Genomic DNA, 20,147 nt, shown 5'->3' on the forward strand with positions numbered 1-20,147 from the left:
TCTCCAGCTGCTGGGTGGAGAATGGATTCAGTGGAGCAAGAGTAGAATCAGGAAGGCCGGGTGTGATGCTTTTATGGTAGGTAGATGGTCCAGGGAAGAGATGCTGCTGGCTTAGAGGGAGGATGGCCCCTGCAGAAGCAGTGTGGAGATGTCTGGGAGAGCTGAGGAAAAGAAGGATGCAAAGACGGGTCTGGTTTTTTGTTTGGTGTGAGCCCCTGACCCAGTGATAGTATCCATAATTGAGTTATGGAAGACTGGCTGGAGGAATAGGTCTGAGTGTCGGGAGAGGCTTTAAATGTTTGGTTTGGGCCATGCTAATTTTGAGATATTTATTAGACATCCAAGTAGAAATGTCCGTTAAGTGGTAGAATTAGACGTAATTGTCTAAGTTTGGAGTTCGGGGGAGAGATGAATGCTTGAGACATGAATCTGGGGATATATATATATATATATATATCCATGCAATTTTTAAAAGGCAAATAGATTAGATGCAATCAACTAGAGAAAGGACAGAGATGATAGAGAAGAGGAAGTGGGTCTAGAAGGAAGTCTAGTGGTGCTGATATTTGGAAGTCTGGAAGAGAAGAGAAGGAACAGTGAGGAAAGGACATGAAGAAGGAGAAAAATCAGGAAAGTTGGAATAACGGGGGGGAGTCAGCAGAAAACGTTTCCAGGACGAGGAGGAAAATCACGTGAGACGCTGCTGAGACAATAATTACCCACTTGGCAGTTTCGGGCCGCTTGCTTGACCCTCTTCTCATTTGGTTTCAGCATTTGGAATGTAGTTTATCTCTTGATTGTGTTTTGCATGGAAGCTGTGTGAGGATGGAATAGAGTTGATATTTGTTACACTCTTCGAGCTCCTTTGAAAAAAATACGGGACTCAGTCGATCTCCGTAGGTATTATAGCGGCTGATTCTCTGGTATTTTGGATACTTGTCATGGACTGTTCCATACAGATCCCTCATCACTGGAGGGATAGCTGTCAAATGCTGGCCTTGGTCTGACGTGCCAGCACCACTGCAGTCATTTGGGGCCACCTAACTGTCACGTGTAGGCTCAGCCTCCTCCGGGCTTTAGAACCAGCCCCGCTGTTAAGGGAGGAGACAGAAAGCATCGCTGAGCGGTGAATGTCCAGGCAGCATGAGACGACGCTCTTCACCTTGAGTGCTCTTCACCTTGAGTCCTCCGTCAGTGGCTTGGCTTCATGTGCTGTGATAAGGGCTCTACCTTCCTGTCTGGGACTGAGTTTGCCTCGTGGATTTCTGCCTGCTGCCGCCTGGCTCACTGCGGTCTGAAGTTCTGTTTTGATATCCTCCTCTGCCCGGGAGGCCCTGCGCCCTGATCCTAAGCCCTCGTCTCTGAGACAGGCCTGGCATCTGCCTTTTGTCGGCCTGGCCCTCCTCCCCTGCACCCCGCCCTCCATTGTTCTTAGGCCTCCTCCTGAGTCCTGTGCCTTTCAGCCACTGCTGGACTCGGCCCTCAGGCTGCTTGTGTCTTAAGATGTCGTCACTTTTTCTGACTGCTAGGCTGTCCCTGTTTGCCTTAGTGACACGACTGAGTTCTGCTTCGTATCTGGGTCCACATAATGCAATCTACTCACCCTGTTGCTTGCTCAGCCACCGTTCTAGGATCTTCCCTTCAATTTGGAATGACCCAAAGTCTCCATGAAAGCGTTTTCTATTTCCTTTGCTCAATGGTATGCAAAGGGCAGTGCTTTAATGGAGGAAAATCTACTGTTCCTCCTCTAAAAAGTGTTCTTTAAAATATGTTAGGCATCAGGGAAACACAGTTGGGGAAAACGTAGCCTCTGCCTTTGAGGAAGTATGTTTCTTAATGTAGTCATACCAAGATGGTCTTGCAGCAAATTCAGCTGGTTGCATTGAAAATGGTTCCCACGTAGCCCACACATTCAGTTTCACCGTGAGCCCCACGCTCACAAACATTGCTATGAAAACATTTCAGAAATAAGACTCTGGCTGAAGTATTGAGGACCACAATTCTCGGAATGAAAACTGGCAAGAGGTTATATACATGTGCTCCATAATTCTTCTTTACATAACCTCGATTAATTGAGACATATGCATGTTTTTTCCCCCATGGAAGGGGCATATTGGAAATATTTAAATTCTTATGGTCATGCTGTGCTTTTCAGGGATGATTGGAACACTGCCCAAGTATAAACTATATCATCTGTCCCCCCAAAAAACTTGTCAGTTGTTTAACCCAGCGAACTTTGTTTTCATGATTAGTAGAAATGACAGTACTAAAATGTTTTACAGGAAGTAAAAATAGAGCGATAGCGCTGATTTTTAAATACCCTCTCCCCCCCAAACCATTCTTCAGTATAAAATATGTATCTTAATCTTTGCTTCAAATGTAGGTTATTTTTAACATTGAGGAAACAGGAAAGATTTTTTTAACTAGAAGTCTTATTTTGTGAAAATGAAAACATCCATGAATTTCAGCAAGACAGATTATAGTGACACACAGTAGAATTTCATGGATGTATGATCCATGTGCTTATATGCACACAGGTTTCATGCTTTATACAAACTTGCGCCTGAGGAATTTCATCACTATTCAGATTGATCCTGGGCGGAAGCCTGGAATTGTATGAGAAAGAGATCATTTCATGTGCCCATCTACCAAGCATTTAGAATGAAAGGAACACTGAGAACGTGCCAAGAGACCTTGTGCCACTGGAAATTGTATCTTTCTATGAGAAAGAATGTATGTATCTTAGAGCCGTAGGTGAGATTTGTTAGAGCTTCAGACATACCAGTTTACCATTGTATAAAAGTCTCAGGAGACACTCATTTATTAGCTCTTTAAAAGTCTAGCTATTGATTATCTAGTTCAGCCTGTTCTGAAGGATGAATGATTTCCCAGGAGGCTCTTTGGGATCCATAGAAAAAGGATTTTGTCGTTCCTACCTCTTTAGGTTCTGCGGCCCAATTTCACTGTGGTGTGGGGCTGGCGTGTTCCCCTCACCAGCAAGCAATTCTTGGATACGAGCTGGGGCTTCTACAGTTCAACTCAATTCTGACATCATCTACCCACGGGTAGCTTAAGATTTCACAGGTGGAGGGCTCAGTCCTACAAGACTCTCCCTGCATCCTCCCTGCCCCCAACTTCAGCTACCAGTCACAAGCCCAGGCTGTTGTTACCTATGCTTTTGACCGACTGGCTGCAAATTGGAGGTTCCAGTTGACCCTCTCCCACTCAGGATGCCAGTGGCAAGCCCAGTTTGTCACCTGTACTTCTGACCAACTGGCTATAAATCAGAGGTTCCTGTGACTTCCTCCTTAGGTTCCATTGATTTGCTAAAGTACGTAGTTCACAAAACTCAGAGAAACATCAATTTATTCTAAAAGGAACAGCCAGATGAAAGAGATGCACAAGCCAAGGTATGAGAGCTTCTATGCCCTCTCCTTGCACGCCACTCTCCCTAGACCTCCATGTGTTCACCAACCTGGAAACTCTGCGAACTCTGTGCTTTGGGGTTTTTATGGAGGCTTCATTATGAGGCCCGACTGCTTAAGTCATTGGCCATTGGCGATTGAAGTCAATCTCCAGCCCCTTCCCTCTCCCTGGAGGTGGGGGACTGGTGGGAGGAGACTGAAAGTTCCAGCCCCTAATCACAAGGTTGGTTCTCCAGGCAATCAGCCCTCAGCCTTTGGAAAGCCTTAGGTGCTTCCCAAAAGTTATCTTATTCACGTAACAAAAGACGGTTATCTCTTTCATCACTTAGGAAATTCCAAGGGTTTTAGGAGCTCTGTGCCGGAAATGGGGAGGAAGGCCAAATACACGTTTCCTATTATAAACCCCAATATCCCACTGCCCCATTAGTTCTGGTTTGCTGGGCAGGTTTGACTCCTAGTGATGGACCTAGAATAGACCCAACTTGACATCCTTGCTACTGTTACTCTTAGGTCAGTCATCCAGGGTCACTCTATGAGTGTGTGTGTGTGTGTGTGTGTGTGTGTGTGTGTGTGTGTGTGATGTATTTCGTGGTAGAAATGATAGTATTTGTAGGGTTTAACCTGTGACAGTAGATACAGAAATGTACAGGAATGTGTTTTAGTAAACATAATATGACTTTCGATAACTATGATAAATGCCAACTCTCCCCATGAATGTCCCAGGCTCCCCCAACACCTCTTCTACCCGTTGTCTCATCAGTACTCGCTGTCCTGTGTCCTTCCTGTTCCTATGGATTAACTGGCACGTTCCTTTCTAATGCACTCACCCCTTCTCATTTCTGCATCACCTTTCCCTTAATACTGGTCATACCACAGCCTAAGAACCTGCTGTTCATTTGCTCATCTTTATAAAACCCTCCCTTAATTCACATCCCTCTCCAACTGCCTTCTCACTTCTTTCCTCTCCTACCACAAAACTCCTTGAGAGGATTGTCTATAACGAGTCTCCACGTCCTTTCCTCCCATTCGCTCTGAAATCTATTCCATGCAGGCTGTCATACACCCCACGCCACTGTACCCACTCTTGTCCACCTTCCGAAGGACCCTCGAGTTGCTCAGTGCTGTGGCCCTTTCTTTGTTCTCACCTTGCCTGCCATGTTGGCAGCATCTGAGGGAGTGGACGCTCTCCTTCCTTCGTGGAACACCCTGTTGGCTGTGGGCCGCCTCTCCCCTTGGTTTCCTCTCGGTGAGCACGCTGGCTCAGTCTCCAGCTCCTCACCTCTGGACATTAGGAAAGCCGGGCCCTGATGCTATGACCTCGTCTCTATCTCACTCTCTCACTCAGTGACCTCATCCACTGGCCTGCCTTTAATGAGTTCCAAATATATGTCTCTCGCTTAGGCTTCTCCCTCGATAAAAGACTCTCACAGATCCAGCCCCGAAGGCATTTTTGTGCTAATTAGAAAAAGCTGCCCTTTTCCTCAAGCACTTGACTGCCATCTTCTGGAAAATTTTCAGAATAAACACACCCGTGTCAGATGACTACGCACGTGAATGGTGTCTGGTACAGCCGTGTAACCCTCAGCCGTTAGCAGTAGTTCTGTCACTGTACTTGGTGGGGGTGTTGTAGGCATGGCGAACTTACAAGGTCCCGAAACACACTCCTGATTCCCAACCCCCATCCCTCCAACTTCTTCCTGTCAGTCTTTTCTGTTTCAAACTCCTTCTCGTCGCTGAGGTCAACTCCCTGAAGTTATCCTGACTGCTCTTTCTCCCATAGGCCCCTTTCATCCATCAGCAAATCCTGTTGGCTTTTCCTTTAAAATACATTAGCATTTAAGCACAGCTCAGCACTCCCACGGCTGCCACTCTGGTCCAGGCCCCATCAGCTCTGGCCCCCATTGTTCTAATAGCCAGCTTCCTCTCTTGCTCACTGTCTGTTCCCAGTGCAGCAGCCACGGCTATTTATTTCAAGCCTAGGTCGCATCATGTTTCCCCTCTACCCCCAACCCTTCAAGGGGTCTACCCTTTCCTCGGGGTACAGCAATCAAAGTCCTTCAAATGGCCCGCAGCCCCTCCACCACCCAGGCCTGTGGCACAGGCCCAACCTCACGGCCCCCTCCCTCCCCGGAGTGCCCCCTCCCTCCTCGGTTGCCCCCTCCCTCCTCGGTGTGCCCTGTCCCGACACACTGGCATCCTTGCTCTCGCTCCACTACTCCAGGCTCACGTCTGCTTCAGGTCCTCTGCCGGGTGCTCTTACATGCGGCATCCTTGCTCCCTCCCTCCTGAGTCTTGGCTGGAAGCTCACTTGATCGTATCAGAGAAGCCTGTCCCAACCAAAGCATATAACAGAATACCCCAGCATTTAACATCCCCTTCACTGTGCAATTTTCTCCATAGCACCTATGCCTGGCATACGTGCATGTTTGCTGTCTCTTCACACTAGAATTTAAGAGTCATGAGGCTAGAGACTTACTTTTTTTTCCCCTCTGCTGTATCCCCAATTTCTAAAACAGTGGCCTGGCAGGTAGGAACTCAATAAATATATGAATATAGACATCCCTACATCTGTCTGTATTCCTAAGGACTCTCTCCTTAAAAGGCACAGAGGTTTCAGATGGTCCTGGGCAATTCTACACTTTCAATTCTAAGATAAAGCATTTTTCAGGGGTACAGGAATGAATTTAAATCTAACTTGAACATAATATTGATTTTACAAACCTTCTTGAAGGGCGTGAGTTTCCAACACAGAAAACAAGTAGACGCCATCTAGTGGCAGCAAGAGATGGCCACATCTGTGTTACCTGAATTACTGATTGACGGGGTCCCTGATGCAGATCTTATTGGTGCTTTGCGGGTAATAATTACGAATAGCCATACGGCCTCACGTCTGCATTTTCCACATTATGTACCGAGTTACAAAGTACAATTCCATTTCCTCTACATCCTGCATGGCTCGTTTTACTTATCAACTTTGTTTTCCGTGATTTGACATCTTCTGTTCCCCTTTATTTTTCTTACTATTTTTATCCTCTACTTGTCTTTGAGCTCTTATGTTCACGTGGCCCTGACCTCCCCATGGAGTGAGAGAGTACGGGCTCTCTCTCTCTCTCGTCTCCTCTCTCTCTCTCTCTCTCCTCTCCTCTCTCTCGAACTTATATTCTAATGAAACAGCACCTCGAGAGCAAACATGGGAAGGAAAGAGCATGACAGATGTGCAGTCCTCCCTTGAGACCAGACGTCTGAGGCCTGTTGAAGCTTTAGTGTTGTGGATCCGTCACCATTGGGGGACGAGCGTTCAGATCTCAGCTTGCTGTTTTCCGGAACGTGCAATTCTTGGCTTGCTAACAGAGAAACTAAAATGTCCATTAAGACTGGTTCCTTTGTTAAAATTGTAATAAATTCTTAGGCCCAGTAGGCTCAGCTTCCATGTGGAGTTTGTGTTGTTTATCATGCACCTGATACCTCTGGAGGCAGGTATAGAAATTGATTGTACAACAGTTGGGTAGGATGTTACTAAAATTTAAATAATGAATTTTCTGCTTCTATAGTTCTTTTAGAATTTGTCCTTCTGTAGGCAGAAGGACAAATTCTAAAATAACTATAGATATATATATATGCACATATATATATTTATATTTATCTATAAATAAATATATATTTAGATTTTACATTGCAGGGAAACATTTTCTTTGATATAATGCTCTTTTTTTTCTTGAGACAATATCTTTTTAATTTGAGCAGTTGCTTGGTATTTAATAGTATATTGTAAAGCTAATATATTCCATATAAGTATTTCTTTTTAAAGAATTAAACAAATGTTGCTTCTCTATCTTCTTGCCTTCTGAAGCTATATTGACAGGACTTAGCATTCCATCACACTAGAGTGGTGACATTGAAAAAGGACATGTTAATAAGATTAGTGGATAGGCTTTGTGGGTACCCTAGATCTAATTTCTTTGACAGTCAGATGCTGTGGCATGTTTTATAATTTTTACCAAAATTCTCTTTAAATTATTTAATAGTCTAGATGGTTTAATGACTGCTTACAGTACTTCATTGCTTGTCTGAAAATTAGCAAACTTAGCATTCTTAGCATTTGTACTATGTTTAACATTTCTAAAGTATTACCTGTACTTCTCAGTAACTGCTGTATTTGCTTCTTTGGATGGTTTAAGACACAATATTGGATACTGTGACTTGTAATTAAGGAAACGTTGTTTCCTTGTAATTATTGCAAAAGTGCATGAATTTTAGGCTGTCTTAATTTGTCTTTCATAGAATATGCTGAATTTCTACATTGCAAAGGAAAAAAATTTACAGATTTTGAGGAAGTTCGCCATGAGATTGAAGCAGAAACAGATCGAGTGACTGGAATGAATAAAGGCATTTCCTCCATACCAATTAATTTACGAGTCTGTTCCCCACATGGTAAGTTAAATAACAAAATTTCTAATTCTTGCCCTCAAAAAATTTTGACCTCATTAATTAATATGCATTATTTGTATGGGAGATGGTTTGTTCTCTCAAAAAGTACCAGGTTTCTATGGATACTGCCATACGTGGCATGGTTCAAAGAGCTCATGTATATATTTATGGGGAGGCAGGAGGAGGTAACCACGTTTTAAAAGATCAGAATTGAGTAAGTCATTAAAAAATTTTTCTTTTTTGTTTCTTTTAAACTTTAGTATTCCAAAAAGGTATGCATGAAAACTTCCATTTTCACTATGTTCAGTCTTTGCCAAAATCTTAGAGGTGCAGGGGACTAGGGTTGAGACTTTTCTTATTGGATTTTCCTACTGGATTTTCTGGCAGCCTGATATCCTATTTGCTCTTTTCCTGAGGAATGAGCAACTCATAGCTTAGCTAACCAGTTCACGGCATGCGATACAGAATAGCCTCTATTCTGACTCAGTTTTTGGCTGGGCAGACTTTAATCGGTAATCTTCTGTCCAGCTCCGTTGCTTTTCCAATGTGCAGACAGGACAAGGTCCAGGCTGGGGCTGGAGTCACCACGCAGAGGTAGTTTCCTGCTCTCCTGAGTGAGTCCGGCTGCCAAAGACGTCTCACAGCTTCTGATAGGCCAAGTGGCTGTAAATAACAGGATGCTTTTGAAAGGAAGAACTAATTCTACCCTGAGAACCTTTACACCATTTGAAGGGAACGCAGTACACAAGACGGGCAGACAGCATGTGCACATATTGTTTAGTGTTTTGATATAGCCCCCTAGTTCTGGATATGACAGCTCCCCGAGGAGACTTTTAGGCATGCAAATCAGTGCCTTTCAAAAGATGTGAAAACGATCATTTGCATAGCACAGCATATCTTAAAAATAGAGAAAACTCGCAAAGCCATTTTGTGTTCTGTGCTTTTTGTGCTCCATACATAAATTGGGGTTATTCAGATACACAAGTCATAAAGCGCAGCGTGTTTTCTTTGCACTCAAGTGTCAGATGGTTCTGCAGTGTTGATATCTGTGAGCACTCAGCCTGCACGTAAGACGTCTTTTCCTTTCCGCAGTGTTAAATCTGACCCTTATCGATCTACCTGGAATTACTAAAGTGCCCGTCGGGGATCAGCCCATAGATATTGAGCATCAGATCCGAGAGATGATTATGCAGTTCATCTCGCGGGACAACTGTCTGATTTTGGCCGTGACCCCAGCTAACACCGACCTTGCAAACTCAGATGCACTGAAGCTAGCTAAAGATGTGGATCCCCAAGGTGAGTGTGCGGCCCAGCAGATGAAAGGGAATTCGTTGAACATGTCAAGAGTGGGGTTCATCTCAAGGTAACACGAATTCTCATAACTTAAGTTCATTGTTCATTAAATTAGCTATGGATTAATATTGTTAGAGCTTTTGTATTGGAGACACTGAAAGAAAAATACCTCGGGAATATAGTCTAAACCTGTGTAAATAAATGTAAGATTAACTGAGGTCCAAGAACATAGACTAATCTTCATGAACTACTTATTTTAAAAAGCCAACAAAATAAACTTCTGTTACAGAATTCAGAAAGTCTCCATAGTTATTATAGGAGTTACCTGTATATACTCCCAATAAATAACCTCTGTTTTTTGTTTGTTTTGTTTCTTTAAAACAGGAAGATCTTTTAATGCATGTAACATATTATTTAGCTTAAAATTATTTGACATAAATATATATATAAAAGCAGGGCTTTATCTGTTATTGGCATTGTAGAATCCAGAAAAGTCCCTTATTTACGTTGGTTAAATTTTCTTTCTTCTTTCTCTGAGCTGAGTAATAACAGTTTATTTTCAGAGGCCTCAGTGATGGGTCTGTGTGTGTGTCTGTTTAAAGTAATTCTGGGAGGGTACTCGGTGATGTGCTCTGTCAATATGGGATGCATGTTCCCAATTCTAGGAATTCTTCTTTTTTGTTAATCAATTGCCCCCATTTTCTCTGTTCTCTTTATCTGGAGTTCTTATTATTAGCATGTTAGAATTCCTGAATGAATCCTTATTTTTTTAATCTTCTGTTTCTTCGTCTCTTTTTTCTACTTTTTGCAGGATTTACTCAACTTTATCTTCAGCTCCTCTAATAAAATGTTCATTTCTGTTTTCATTTACAAAGTTCCACCAGCATTCTCCTATTTTGTGAACGGTATTTCTTTTTCAATACATTCAGCTCTTGGTTTCTCATGCGATGTCCTCTCTAAGGATTTTAATGAGAACTTTTTGAGGTTTCCTTTTGTAATCTACAGTGTCTCTGAGTTCACTTTCTCTGGTTGTTTGGTCGTCGTCTTTGCTCTCAGAGACTTTTTTCAAATGATTGGTGGTCTTTTGCTGCTCATTCAGATATAAGAGCCGAGCACTAAAAAGCTGACGGACGACTGTGGCTGCCTGAATGGGATTCACTGACTAGTGGGCTTCTTTACCATTAGGTGCCTGGGGAAGCCGCTAGTTTTCGCTGTGGCTGTGGGATTCTGGGTTTTCAAGGCTAAAGGAAGCGGAATGGGAATCAGGAAAGTTCAAACACCACAGATTTCACTGTCTTCACTGAGAGTCAGCACTGTTGTTGAATAAATGCCCCTTAGTTTGTTGCAAGCCTTTGGTTCGTTTCCAGCGTTCTGCGAAAGTTAATTTTTGAAGTGCTCTTGTTGTCTTTATGGAGTCTTTGCCTTTTTAGCGGTCCTTCTTCCACCGTTTCTTCTTCCACTGCAGTATGCCTCAGTTTGATCTTGTATAACTTTAATAATGAGGACGTTTTCATATAAAAGACATTTGAATTGGGATGATGAGGGAAAAATGGCCGTGGCATCTGTACTGCAGTTAGTCTTTGTGATTGATTTGGCTTCCCATGCGAGTGGCCTGTTCTCACCACGTCATGTACGTCTTTCCTGAAGTTCTACCCTGGCCTTAAGACGATGACCTAGTTAGATAACAGAGGACTATTTTTTATTCAAGGTACCCGAATTATATAATCTAACCCATCAAGGTGCACAATTATATAGTTTTCTGAGAGGTGGTCTATTTTAGGCAGTAGCTACTTTGTACTAAATTAAGGCCATTTTCACCTAAGCAGGACTTGGGTGTTTTTGAATAGATACTTGGGAAGGACGTGTATGTTGGTAAATTCATATTAACTTATTTGCATAATGATATCCAAAATGAAAGCTTTTACGAAATAGTACTATAATGCTAGGAAATATTTATATCTGTTTTATATTAAAACAGGTTTAATGATGAATTATTCTCCTCATATATGCAGAATGTCACAAATTTGTGGCTAGACGAAGCTCAAGCTTATCTTTTGCCTCATTTGTGAAAAACGTTTTTACTGACTAAATGAGATTCTCTAATAAAACTTCAAGGGCATTGGCTATGCTCTTTCCCAGGTCAAACTCCTAGTCATCAGAATCATATAATGTTCGACATATATTTTTCCCTATAGAGTAGTTTTTAAAAATTTATTTTATTTTATTTTATTTTATTTTATTTTATTTTATTTTTTTTTGTAGTTTTAACTTTTCAAAGTGCCCGTACATACTTTGGTTTTAGTTTCCCCAGAATAATGTGCGGTCAGTTGGGGTGGGGTCCACTTTTGGGGTGAGGAAGTTTACTCGGGTGCTGCCCACAATCAGATAATCCAGTTGTGGTCACCCCTCCTCTACTTCATCGGACCACTCCTCGATTAATTGCTTTATTAAATGGTGTAGATGCAAGACCGCAGGGTTGGAAGCACATCTGTCACTGCCTGGTTGTATATCCTTGGGCAAGTTACTGAACTTCAGTGAACCTTATTACCTCATCTCTAAAAGGAAATGAAATTATAGTAAACCTTATCTCAGAAGGTTGCTATGATCATTAAGATACATTGATCTGTAAAGATCATTCTACCTCTGAATGGCCAACCAAATGCCAGCAATTATTTTCCTCTTGAAAAGATTCCAAGGACGTGTCTTGGTTATTTTACTTATAGTACATAATTTACAGTGACAATAAACCTGTGAAATAATCTGTAGCTTTCTGTAGTCCACACTGCTGCCTACACTGATATGAATTAATGAAGCTTGATAACACTTAGAGTTGTAATAGAATCATTTTGAGTCTTTTAGTAACGTATCCTAAAAAACAGACAATTTCAGATCCACCTGCAAATTGCTAGGGGAACTGTAGGTGAAAGAAGACCTTAGCTTGATGGGGCTGGGGGAGCGTGAGTGGAGGCTCTCCTTGGCTTGGCCTGATGCGTTTAGGCTTTGTGCCCGCAGCTGCTCATAGCTTTACACTTGGCACACTGGGATTCCCAGTCTCCGCATGGAGACTGCATGGGTTCCTCTCAGGGGACCTTCCTCCAGCTCTTTGGAGTTTCTCCTCAGATCCATTAAGAATTCCATCCCTGCCTCGGTTAGTTAGTGCATCAATTTGTTGTTCAGCAGACATTTAGGAGGCGTCTCCTGAGCCAGGCCGAGGGCTCACGGTCCGTAGTGTCAGATTTCTGTGCTGGACCCCTGGGCGGACACTAGACTGGGTACATGCTCAGTACGTAGTTCTGATAATTTTCATGAGTCTCCACCACTTTTAAAAATAAAGTCTTTGTTCGTATGGCACAACAAAGTCTCTTATATGTGAGATCATGGATGTCCCCACAGAAACGCATTACAGAAGACCTGCTGTACGAAATGATCATTTCATATTTTAGGGGCTGTGATTGGCTCACAGCATAAGGTAAGCCAAGTGAAGCGAGTTGTGTAATCACACTGTGTCATGTGTTCGAACCACGCGTATCGTGTTCGGTGGGTGGCAAGCCCAGTTTATCACAGGAGGCACTGACAGAGGCTGTGGAACTTGTTCACGGTCAGACGCTCGTAAGTAGTAGAAGCAGGACGGAGCTCACGTCTCTCTGCTATCAGTAGGTCTAGTGTGCCATTGTGTCCTCCAAGTTTCTCATACCAAATGTGTTTTAGACACTTCATTCAGGGATAATCATGAACACACATTTGAATTTTATACTATTGGAGTGAAAACTGCTTAATGAAGTTTTATGGTACTAAACATGGTGAAACATCGTTCAAGTTATGTTGAATTAGGTTTTGCTTTATAATTCTTTTGTTGTAAGGCAGAGATTTATTAGACTATCTCTGTGTCAATCTAAGAAACAGACCTTTAGACAAACTTAAAGACTGGATTTCTAGCGCAAACGTTATACATGCTGGAAGAAGAATTGGTTTGGAAGAATTCATGTTTATATTCTCACGTGAATACTTCTTCCGTATTCCCCAAATGCACTCAGTGAAAATTATCTCCAATGGCTTCAATGTGATTAACATTTTGTCATATCAGTTTTTAACAGGGTTACATTGCTTTAACTAATTTTAAAAGCTCATTCTTGTTGCTTGTTCATTCATTCAACAAATAGTTAATGAGCAATTACTAAGCGGTAGGCACCGTTCTAAGCATCATGAATATAATGGTGAACAAAGCAAAAGTCTTGCCCTTATGGTGCTCATATTCTAATGAGGGAAACAGGCAGATGACAGGTAAACAGTATTTTAATGTCAGGTTTGTATAATGTCAGGTAGTGATAGAAAAATAAAACAGGGTAAAGGAAGAGAGAGTGACTGGGAAATGCTATTCTGAACAGATGGTCTAGGGGACCAGCTTTGAGCAGAGAACTGCTAAATGAGGGAACGGGCCCTGTCAGTTTCAGAGGTGGAACATTCTAGGCAACGGGGATGGCAAGTACAAAGGGCTGGAAGTGGAACAGGCTTGACAAGTTCAGGAACAGCAAGGAGGCGATTGAGGACGGAGCACAGTGAGAGGAAGGGAGTAGCAGCTTTCGCCATCAGAGAGAGGTAGGCTGGCCCCACATCCCGTGGGTCTTCTGGGCCATGACAAAGATTGTATTGTGTTCAGAGTGTGATGAGCCAGCCACTGGAGAGTTTTGCGTGTAGCGAGAGAAGAGCTGATTTATGTTTTCATAAGTCAGTCTGCCTGCTGGGAGAAGAAATGCCTAAAAGAGGAGCGTGAGTAGTGACACGGAGAGCAGTTTGTTTGTTCCTTCCAAGAGGTCCAGTGGGGAGAGAGCTGATGTGGAATAAGAGAGTAATGATACAGAGGGAAGAAGCTGTCAGATTCAAGGTGTGTTTTGAAAGTAGAGCTGACAGGTTACTGATGGTTCGCTGTGAGTAAAAGAGAGAAGTCAGGGATGGTGCCAAGGGTTTTAACCAAAGGAACAGGCTAAACAATGTTGCCCTTTACTAGAATTAGGAATAGTAGGAGAGGAACATGTTTGGGGAGGACCCAGAGTTCTATTTTGGACATCTACGATTTGAGATGCTTAAGTAGTGATGCGAGAGACTGGAATTTCAGGGAGAGTTTCAAGATGGAGTTATGAATCCGGGAGATAGCAGCCTAGACATGGAGTAGTGAATTGAACGGTATCCCCCCAAAAGATATGTCAAAGGCCTAACCCCCACTCCATACCTGTGAATGTGTTGGTATTTGGAAATTGGGCCTTTGCAGATGTAATTAAGTTAAGAATCTTCAGATGAGATTATCCTGGTTTTACGGTGGACCCCAAATCCAATGGCCAGTCTTTGTTAGAGGAAAGAGAGGGAGATTGGAGAGGCAGACGCAGGGAAGGAGTGAAGGCAGGAGGCAGAGGTTGGCACTTTACTGCCACAGCTGAGGGACTTCAGGGGCCACCAGAAGTTGGAAGAAGCGAGGAAGGTTCCTCCGTGAGAGTCTTTTGAGGGAGTGATTGCAGCACTGCTGACACCCCGATTTCAGACGTCTGGCCTCTGGAACTGTGAGAAAATAAGTTGTTTTAAGCCACCCGTTTGTAGTAATTTGTTGTGACAGCCCTAGGGAAGTGATTCAGATGGTATCATTCCTTGAGACTCGTTGAGTTGAAGTCATGTAGTGGATGAATGTAGACAGAGAAGAGAAGAAGGACCGAGGAAATAGCCCGGGTACATGGAAGGAGAAAAAGCGGAGGCGATTGCACGGTGGCAGAGAACCAAGGGTCTTCTAGACGCCGTGGTTTGGAAAGAGGGTTTGAAAAAGGACATTGTGATCAGCTGTGTCCGACACTGCTGGGAGATGAAGGAGGGGATTTGGTCGGTCAAGGCCGAGTCTACTGCTCAGACACTCGTGGAGGCTCAACACCACAGTAAGAAACGGAGCACAGGCCTTGGTAACGAGGGGGAGTGAGGCTGAGCTTCCTTCGTAATGAAGCGGCACGTCTGGCTTGGCAATTGGCCCGGTCCTCACAGGCTGTGTTCAACTTCAGACCTTACAGGCTCCTCTGTGGGGAACCAGGGAGACGCCGGGAAGCAGCCTCCCCTCGGTCACTTGTATTCTCAGCCCACGAATCCTCTCCACGGCTGGCTGGAAGATTCAGTAGTAAATAGAAGCAAAGCAGCCTTGAACTTGGTCTAAATCATGATTATCTCCAGTCTTTGTATCTCAATCATACTATTATGTTCTCATCGCCTCATGGAGATGAAGGTAGAGGATTGACCCTTGGATTTGGCACATGAAAGTCATTGGTGACCTCGATAAGAAGGGTTTGGTAGGAAAGTCTTTCTAGAGAAGGTTCAAAAGAGGCTTAGATGTGAGGAAGTGGAAACAGAGTAGAGACCCCTCTTTCAAGTTTCACTATAGAGATAAAAAGAAAAATGGGACACTAGTAGTGTAAGATCAAGAGAATGGTTCTGAAAGATGGGAGCTATTATAGCATGTTTGTGTGTGGGCGAGGATGTTCTAGAAGACAGATAAAATTGGGGATGAAGGACAGAGATGGGATAAATGTAGAAGCAGGATAAAGCCTGGATAAATAGACGAGAAAAATACTTGACTAAGGGGACAGAGGATATAACGAAGGGAACCCATGGGAGTAGGAGAGGATTGGATTGTTTCTCCATTTTAACAGTAGGAAAAGCAAAGGCTATGGATACAGATGGGGTTAGTTGGTTAGATCGATTGGTAGAGAGATAGCTTTTATCATATTGAGTTTATTCATTCTGGTATAACATCCACCTGTGCTGCTAGGTTCTAATGGTCCTATAATAAAGACACCACGTTTACACTGCTTTTCAATGTGACTAGAAGGGACACTGACATCTGTGTGTTTTATACATACTGCTATACCTTAGCTGAGCAGTTCATCGTCATGTGACACTCACGGTTTCGGTATAGAAAGCAGCGGAGTCAATCCCAACAGCAGTATTGATTTATTACTTGAGCATGAGTTCATTACCCATGAAGACTCTCACTGTGCCTTTTATCTTCGGGGCCAGCAGTATTTCAGCATTACCCATCCAGCTTGTCGTCTACAACAGGGCTGTTCAAAGGCCTCAGGACGGAGGCAAATGTGTCGGGACATTCCTTTCATGGTGATTTATTTCCCAGTGAATGAATTTCACTTCTGACTCTAGCATGACCAGAGGTCTTCCTGGAGTATAAAAATCACTCCGAGAGAAGTCTTAGACCTCTTGTTGGGAAGAGGCCACCATTTTCTCTTGAGATGAAGTTCGTGAATTGACCACGAAGCTGGAGGCAGACTCCTTTCTTTATTTATGGAGGTGTGTTCAACCCACCTCTTCAAGCGTCTGGCTTTTGACAGGTCTCCCTTTTCAATCTGGAAACAGTTAAAGTCCATGGTGGTGTAAACCGATATTCACTGACTCTGGCGATATCTAGCAGACGCCTACTTCTCTGTCTGGTCATGCACGTGCTGGAGGTGCTGTTAAGCTGAGCAGAAGCTTCAAGCATCAGGCATTAAGTCAGCATTCAGAATATGATGCATATATTTATAAAATGCAAATATAAGAGCAATCCATGGAGAAAACCTATTTTCTACCCAGTATATCTGTCTCTGCAGCTGTTCTTTCCTTCCAGTGGAATTCCCATGTTACCTTGAAATTCTTAGCTTAAATATTTGACCAGATTAAAAAAGCTAATAGATGTTAAATAATTGCATTGAGAGCCCAAATCCTATCTGATAGTAATTGAATCCATTAATATGTGTGAAGATATATTATACTTTAAGAAGAAAATAACTTAGCATATAGAAGCCATGTTTTGACTTCTTAAGGGATTTTTTTGGGGGGAGCTTATTTTTAACATGAGTGAGACTCAGAATCAGAATCAATTGATCTTTTTTTTTTTTTTTTAAGTGGAGAAAGTGCTAAGAACAGAGGCTAAAGCCAAAAGGTTTGTAGTCTTTGAAAAATTTACATCAACTCTGTTCAATCAATCATTCTTTTAAATTAAGCATCTATTAGGTTGGTGCAAAAGTAATTGTGGTTTTTGCAATTATTTTTAACCTTTTAAACCACAATTCCTTTTGCACCGACCTAATACTAAGTATGTACATGTCTGCTCTAAAGCAAGCAGGGGCCACAGAGAAATTATAATCCTATGTAATCAGAATTTTGATAGGAGGTGAGGGGAATACATCACCGTAATATTACTCTGAAGTCTAGGAATTACAGATGCACAGTCCACATTTATGTCGCTATTTTGCGTTGTGTATACTTGAGTTTTCAGAGTTTCATGCATATGCAATTCAAGTAGGTCTGTTAAATCTCATGTTAGAAATCAACCCATTTACAAAGAGAGTGGTTCATTTGTAAGTTGATAAAGAGCCTTGCCCAAGTCTAGAGGAAAGCTTCCCTTTGAGCTTTTAAAATGTATGCTGAGCCTTAGAATTACACCTAAAGTTACATCGAGATTTATATATGTCATTTAGGCATCATTTTCAATTTATTCAATTCTAGGAGTTGTTGACTCTTAGAATTGGAAACCTGACCAAAATATTCATCTCAGAGGCTTAACCAAAACTTTTCTAGTTGCTAAGACAGTAGATCGTAAAAGTTCTCATTACAAGTAAAACTTTTTAATAAAAGTATATACTCTTTGATATGATACTCTTATTGGGAAAGATAAAATGAACTTTATTGTGAATTTTGCTGTGAAAGAGAATAAATTTAGAACATGAGTATGAAGGAATATATGTGTGTGTGTGGGTGTGTATTCTTTTTTAAAAATAGGAATGAAAGAGAAAAGTGTGAAGGCACTTTGCCAAAAGTGAATATGCTATGAAAATGGAACTTGTTATTTTATAAAATTATTTATTGATTTGTTTCAGTTATAGTTGACATTCAAAAACGGAACTTGTGATTGTCATCAGGATTTTATCTGTGTGTTAAGTTCATTTAAATGTGGATTATTAAAACTGACATGTTCATCCCTTTTGCCACTGGGGGTCACTATAAGGACGTTGCCTGAACATACCTAAAATTTCCCTGCGTTGTTCTTTGTGGAAATTGAATGTAGAAATTTGAATGTGGGAAGGAAATAACTATTTATGAGAAAGTCTAAAAAAGTATGTAAGAAAGCAATAAGACACATTCTCTCTCTTAATTTAATGGCAAATTAGAGATATGAATCTTTTCTCAGGAATTCTCATTATATTAATATATAAATGGGTTGCATGGCTATTCAAGGTGGAAATATTTAATTAAAATGGCTTTAGTATTAAAGAACAATTTTGTTCTCGTGTCTTTCTTCTTTCAACATTCAAATACATTTAAACACTATTAATGGTCACCTGTACAATGAAGTCTCACTCCTCCTGAATTCTGATGTGATCATGAGCTTGTAACATTACCGTTAGCATAGTAGTAGCTCTTTAAAAGTCACCCTATAAACATATTCTACAAACCAGGTCCATAAAGTTATTATGTGGGCAGTTTTTTCGTATAACATATTACCGTTAAAAAACCCCAAACAAAACTCTTCTGAATTTCTGTAAGACTTTCATTCTCCCTGGCTGACTTCAGAATCCTTCTCTCCCCTCCCTCCTTCCCTCCCTCCCTCCCTCCCTCCCTCCCTCCCTCCTTCCCTCCTTCCTTCCCTCCCTCCTGCCCTCCTTCCTTTCCTCTCTCCCTCCCTCCCTCCTTCCCTCTCTCCCATCTTCCTTCTCTCCCTCCCTCTTCCTTTTTTTCCTTTCCCTTCCTCTGTTCTTTCTCTCCAGCATTTCTTGAGTGCTTGTTCTGTACCTTGAATAGAAGGAGAACTGTTTCTTCCACTGAGATAAGAGTGAAATAAGCAAGTACATGCAGATAGTGCTTAATTTGTAGATATCTGGAGAGGCATTTGAAGAATTTATTGCTTGTTGACGTCGATTTTTCTCTCTAAGTTGGAAGCAAGGCTATCCGCTAAGAAAAAACTGGGGGAAGGGAGGGCGGAAAGGAGGATAGGAGAGAAGGGGGTTGTGTAAGATGTTTGAGGAGAAAGGTATTTTCAGCAGTCGCTGTGGGAAAGGGAGAAGGAGAAGGTGGGCCACACTACAGGACCCCATTGGGCCCAGAGCCCACCTACACCAAGCTCCAGCCTTGTGTGAGTCCCAGAAACACTCAGTAGCGAGGGGGCTGGAGAGGCAAATAGTTGGATTGCTTTTGAGTCAGAATTTTGAAGGATCTGTTGGGTGGAAGACAAAGTGGGCAAAAGAGTTGAGGATATTGGAAAAATAAACCTTGGAAAGATGGACTGTGAAATCCTTGGAGGAAGGGAAGAAAATGAAGCCAGAAAGGACCTGTAAGTTTCGGGGGAAGTGGGATGGTTCAGGGATGGGGTTCTGGAAGAGACTGAAGAATAGCATGCATTATTCATAGTAGGAGAGCAAAGGGATTGGAAGAAGAGGAGCTTGTGGTTAGAGAGCAGAGTATTAGAGTTTATGATTTACAGCTGGAACAGGTCCAGGTTATACGTGTCCAGGATGTGGTCCTGGGAGGAAATTGCTAAAATGGCACGCAGGTGAAAGTCATTGAGTAGAAGAGGTCAAGAAACTGAACACTTCAAGAGAAGTGGATGTGTATGTTGTCCAGTTCTGAAGCTGCTCAGATAATGGAGGAACTAAGGGTAGTGAGGAATAGCATGATGCTGAATCCTTCTTGTGTGTGTGTGTGTGTGTGTGTGTGTGTGTGTGTGTGTGTGTTGAAGATGGGTGTCTGGGTATCTGATAGATGACAGCAATAAGGAGGCTGTAGCCAGGTGACGTAAGGCTCCAAAGAAATGTTTCTACGTGAAGATTTCAGTTTGCAGCCACGCTGAGGAGTAAGAAAACTTCATTAGCTTCCACTCTCTTTTCTTCCAGCCTTGGCTCTGTGGAGCCTGGGAAAATATACCATCCCCACCCGAAAGGCGTGAGGGAGAGAACCGGGTTTAAGTGATGGCAAGGAAGTGGGAGC

General features: G+C 42.4%; 1 protein-coding gene across 3 annotated transcripts in view; it reads left to right on the forward strand.

The window, feature by feature from the left end:
• DNM3 (dynamin 3) overlaps positions 1 to 20,147 on the forward strand; it is a 387,192-nt gene that overhangs the window by 77,834 nt on the left and 289,211 nt on the right. For all 3 annotated transcript variants that reach the window (XM_033092677.1, XM_033092678.1, XM_033092679.1), the window contains exons 3-4: positions 7,707 to 7,856; positions 8,946 to 9,149. In XM_033092677.1, the coding sequence (XP_032948568.1) occupies positions 7,707 to 7,856; positions 8,946 to 9,149 (354 nt within the window). The remainder of the gene's footprint in view (positions 1 to 7,706; positions 7,857 to 8,945; positions 9,150 to 20,147) is intronic.

Source organism: Rhinolophus ferrumequinum, chromosome 22 (genome assembly GCF_004115265.2).
Source record: "Rhinolophus ferrumequinum isolate MPI-CBG mRhiFer1 chromosome 22, mRhiFer1_v1.p, whole genome shotgun sequence".
Lineage (NCBI taxonomy): Eukaryota > Metazoa > Chordata > Mammalia > Chiroptera > Rhinolophidae > Rhinolophus > Rhinolophus ferrumequinum.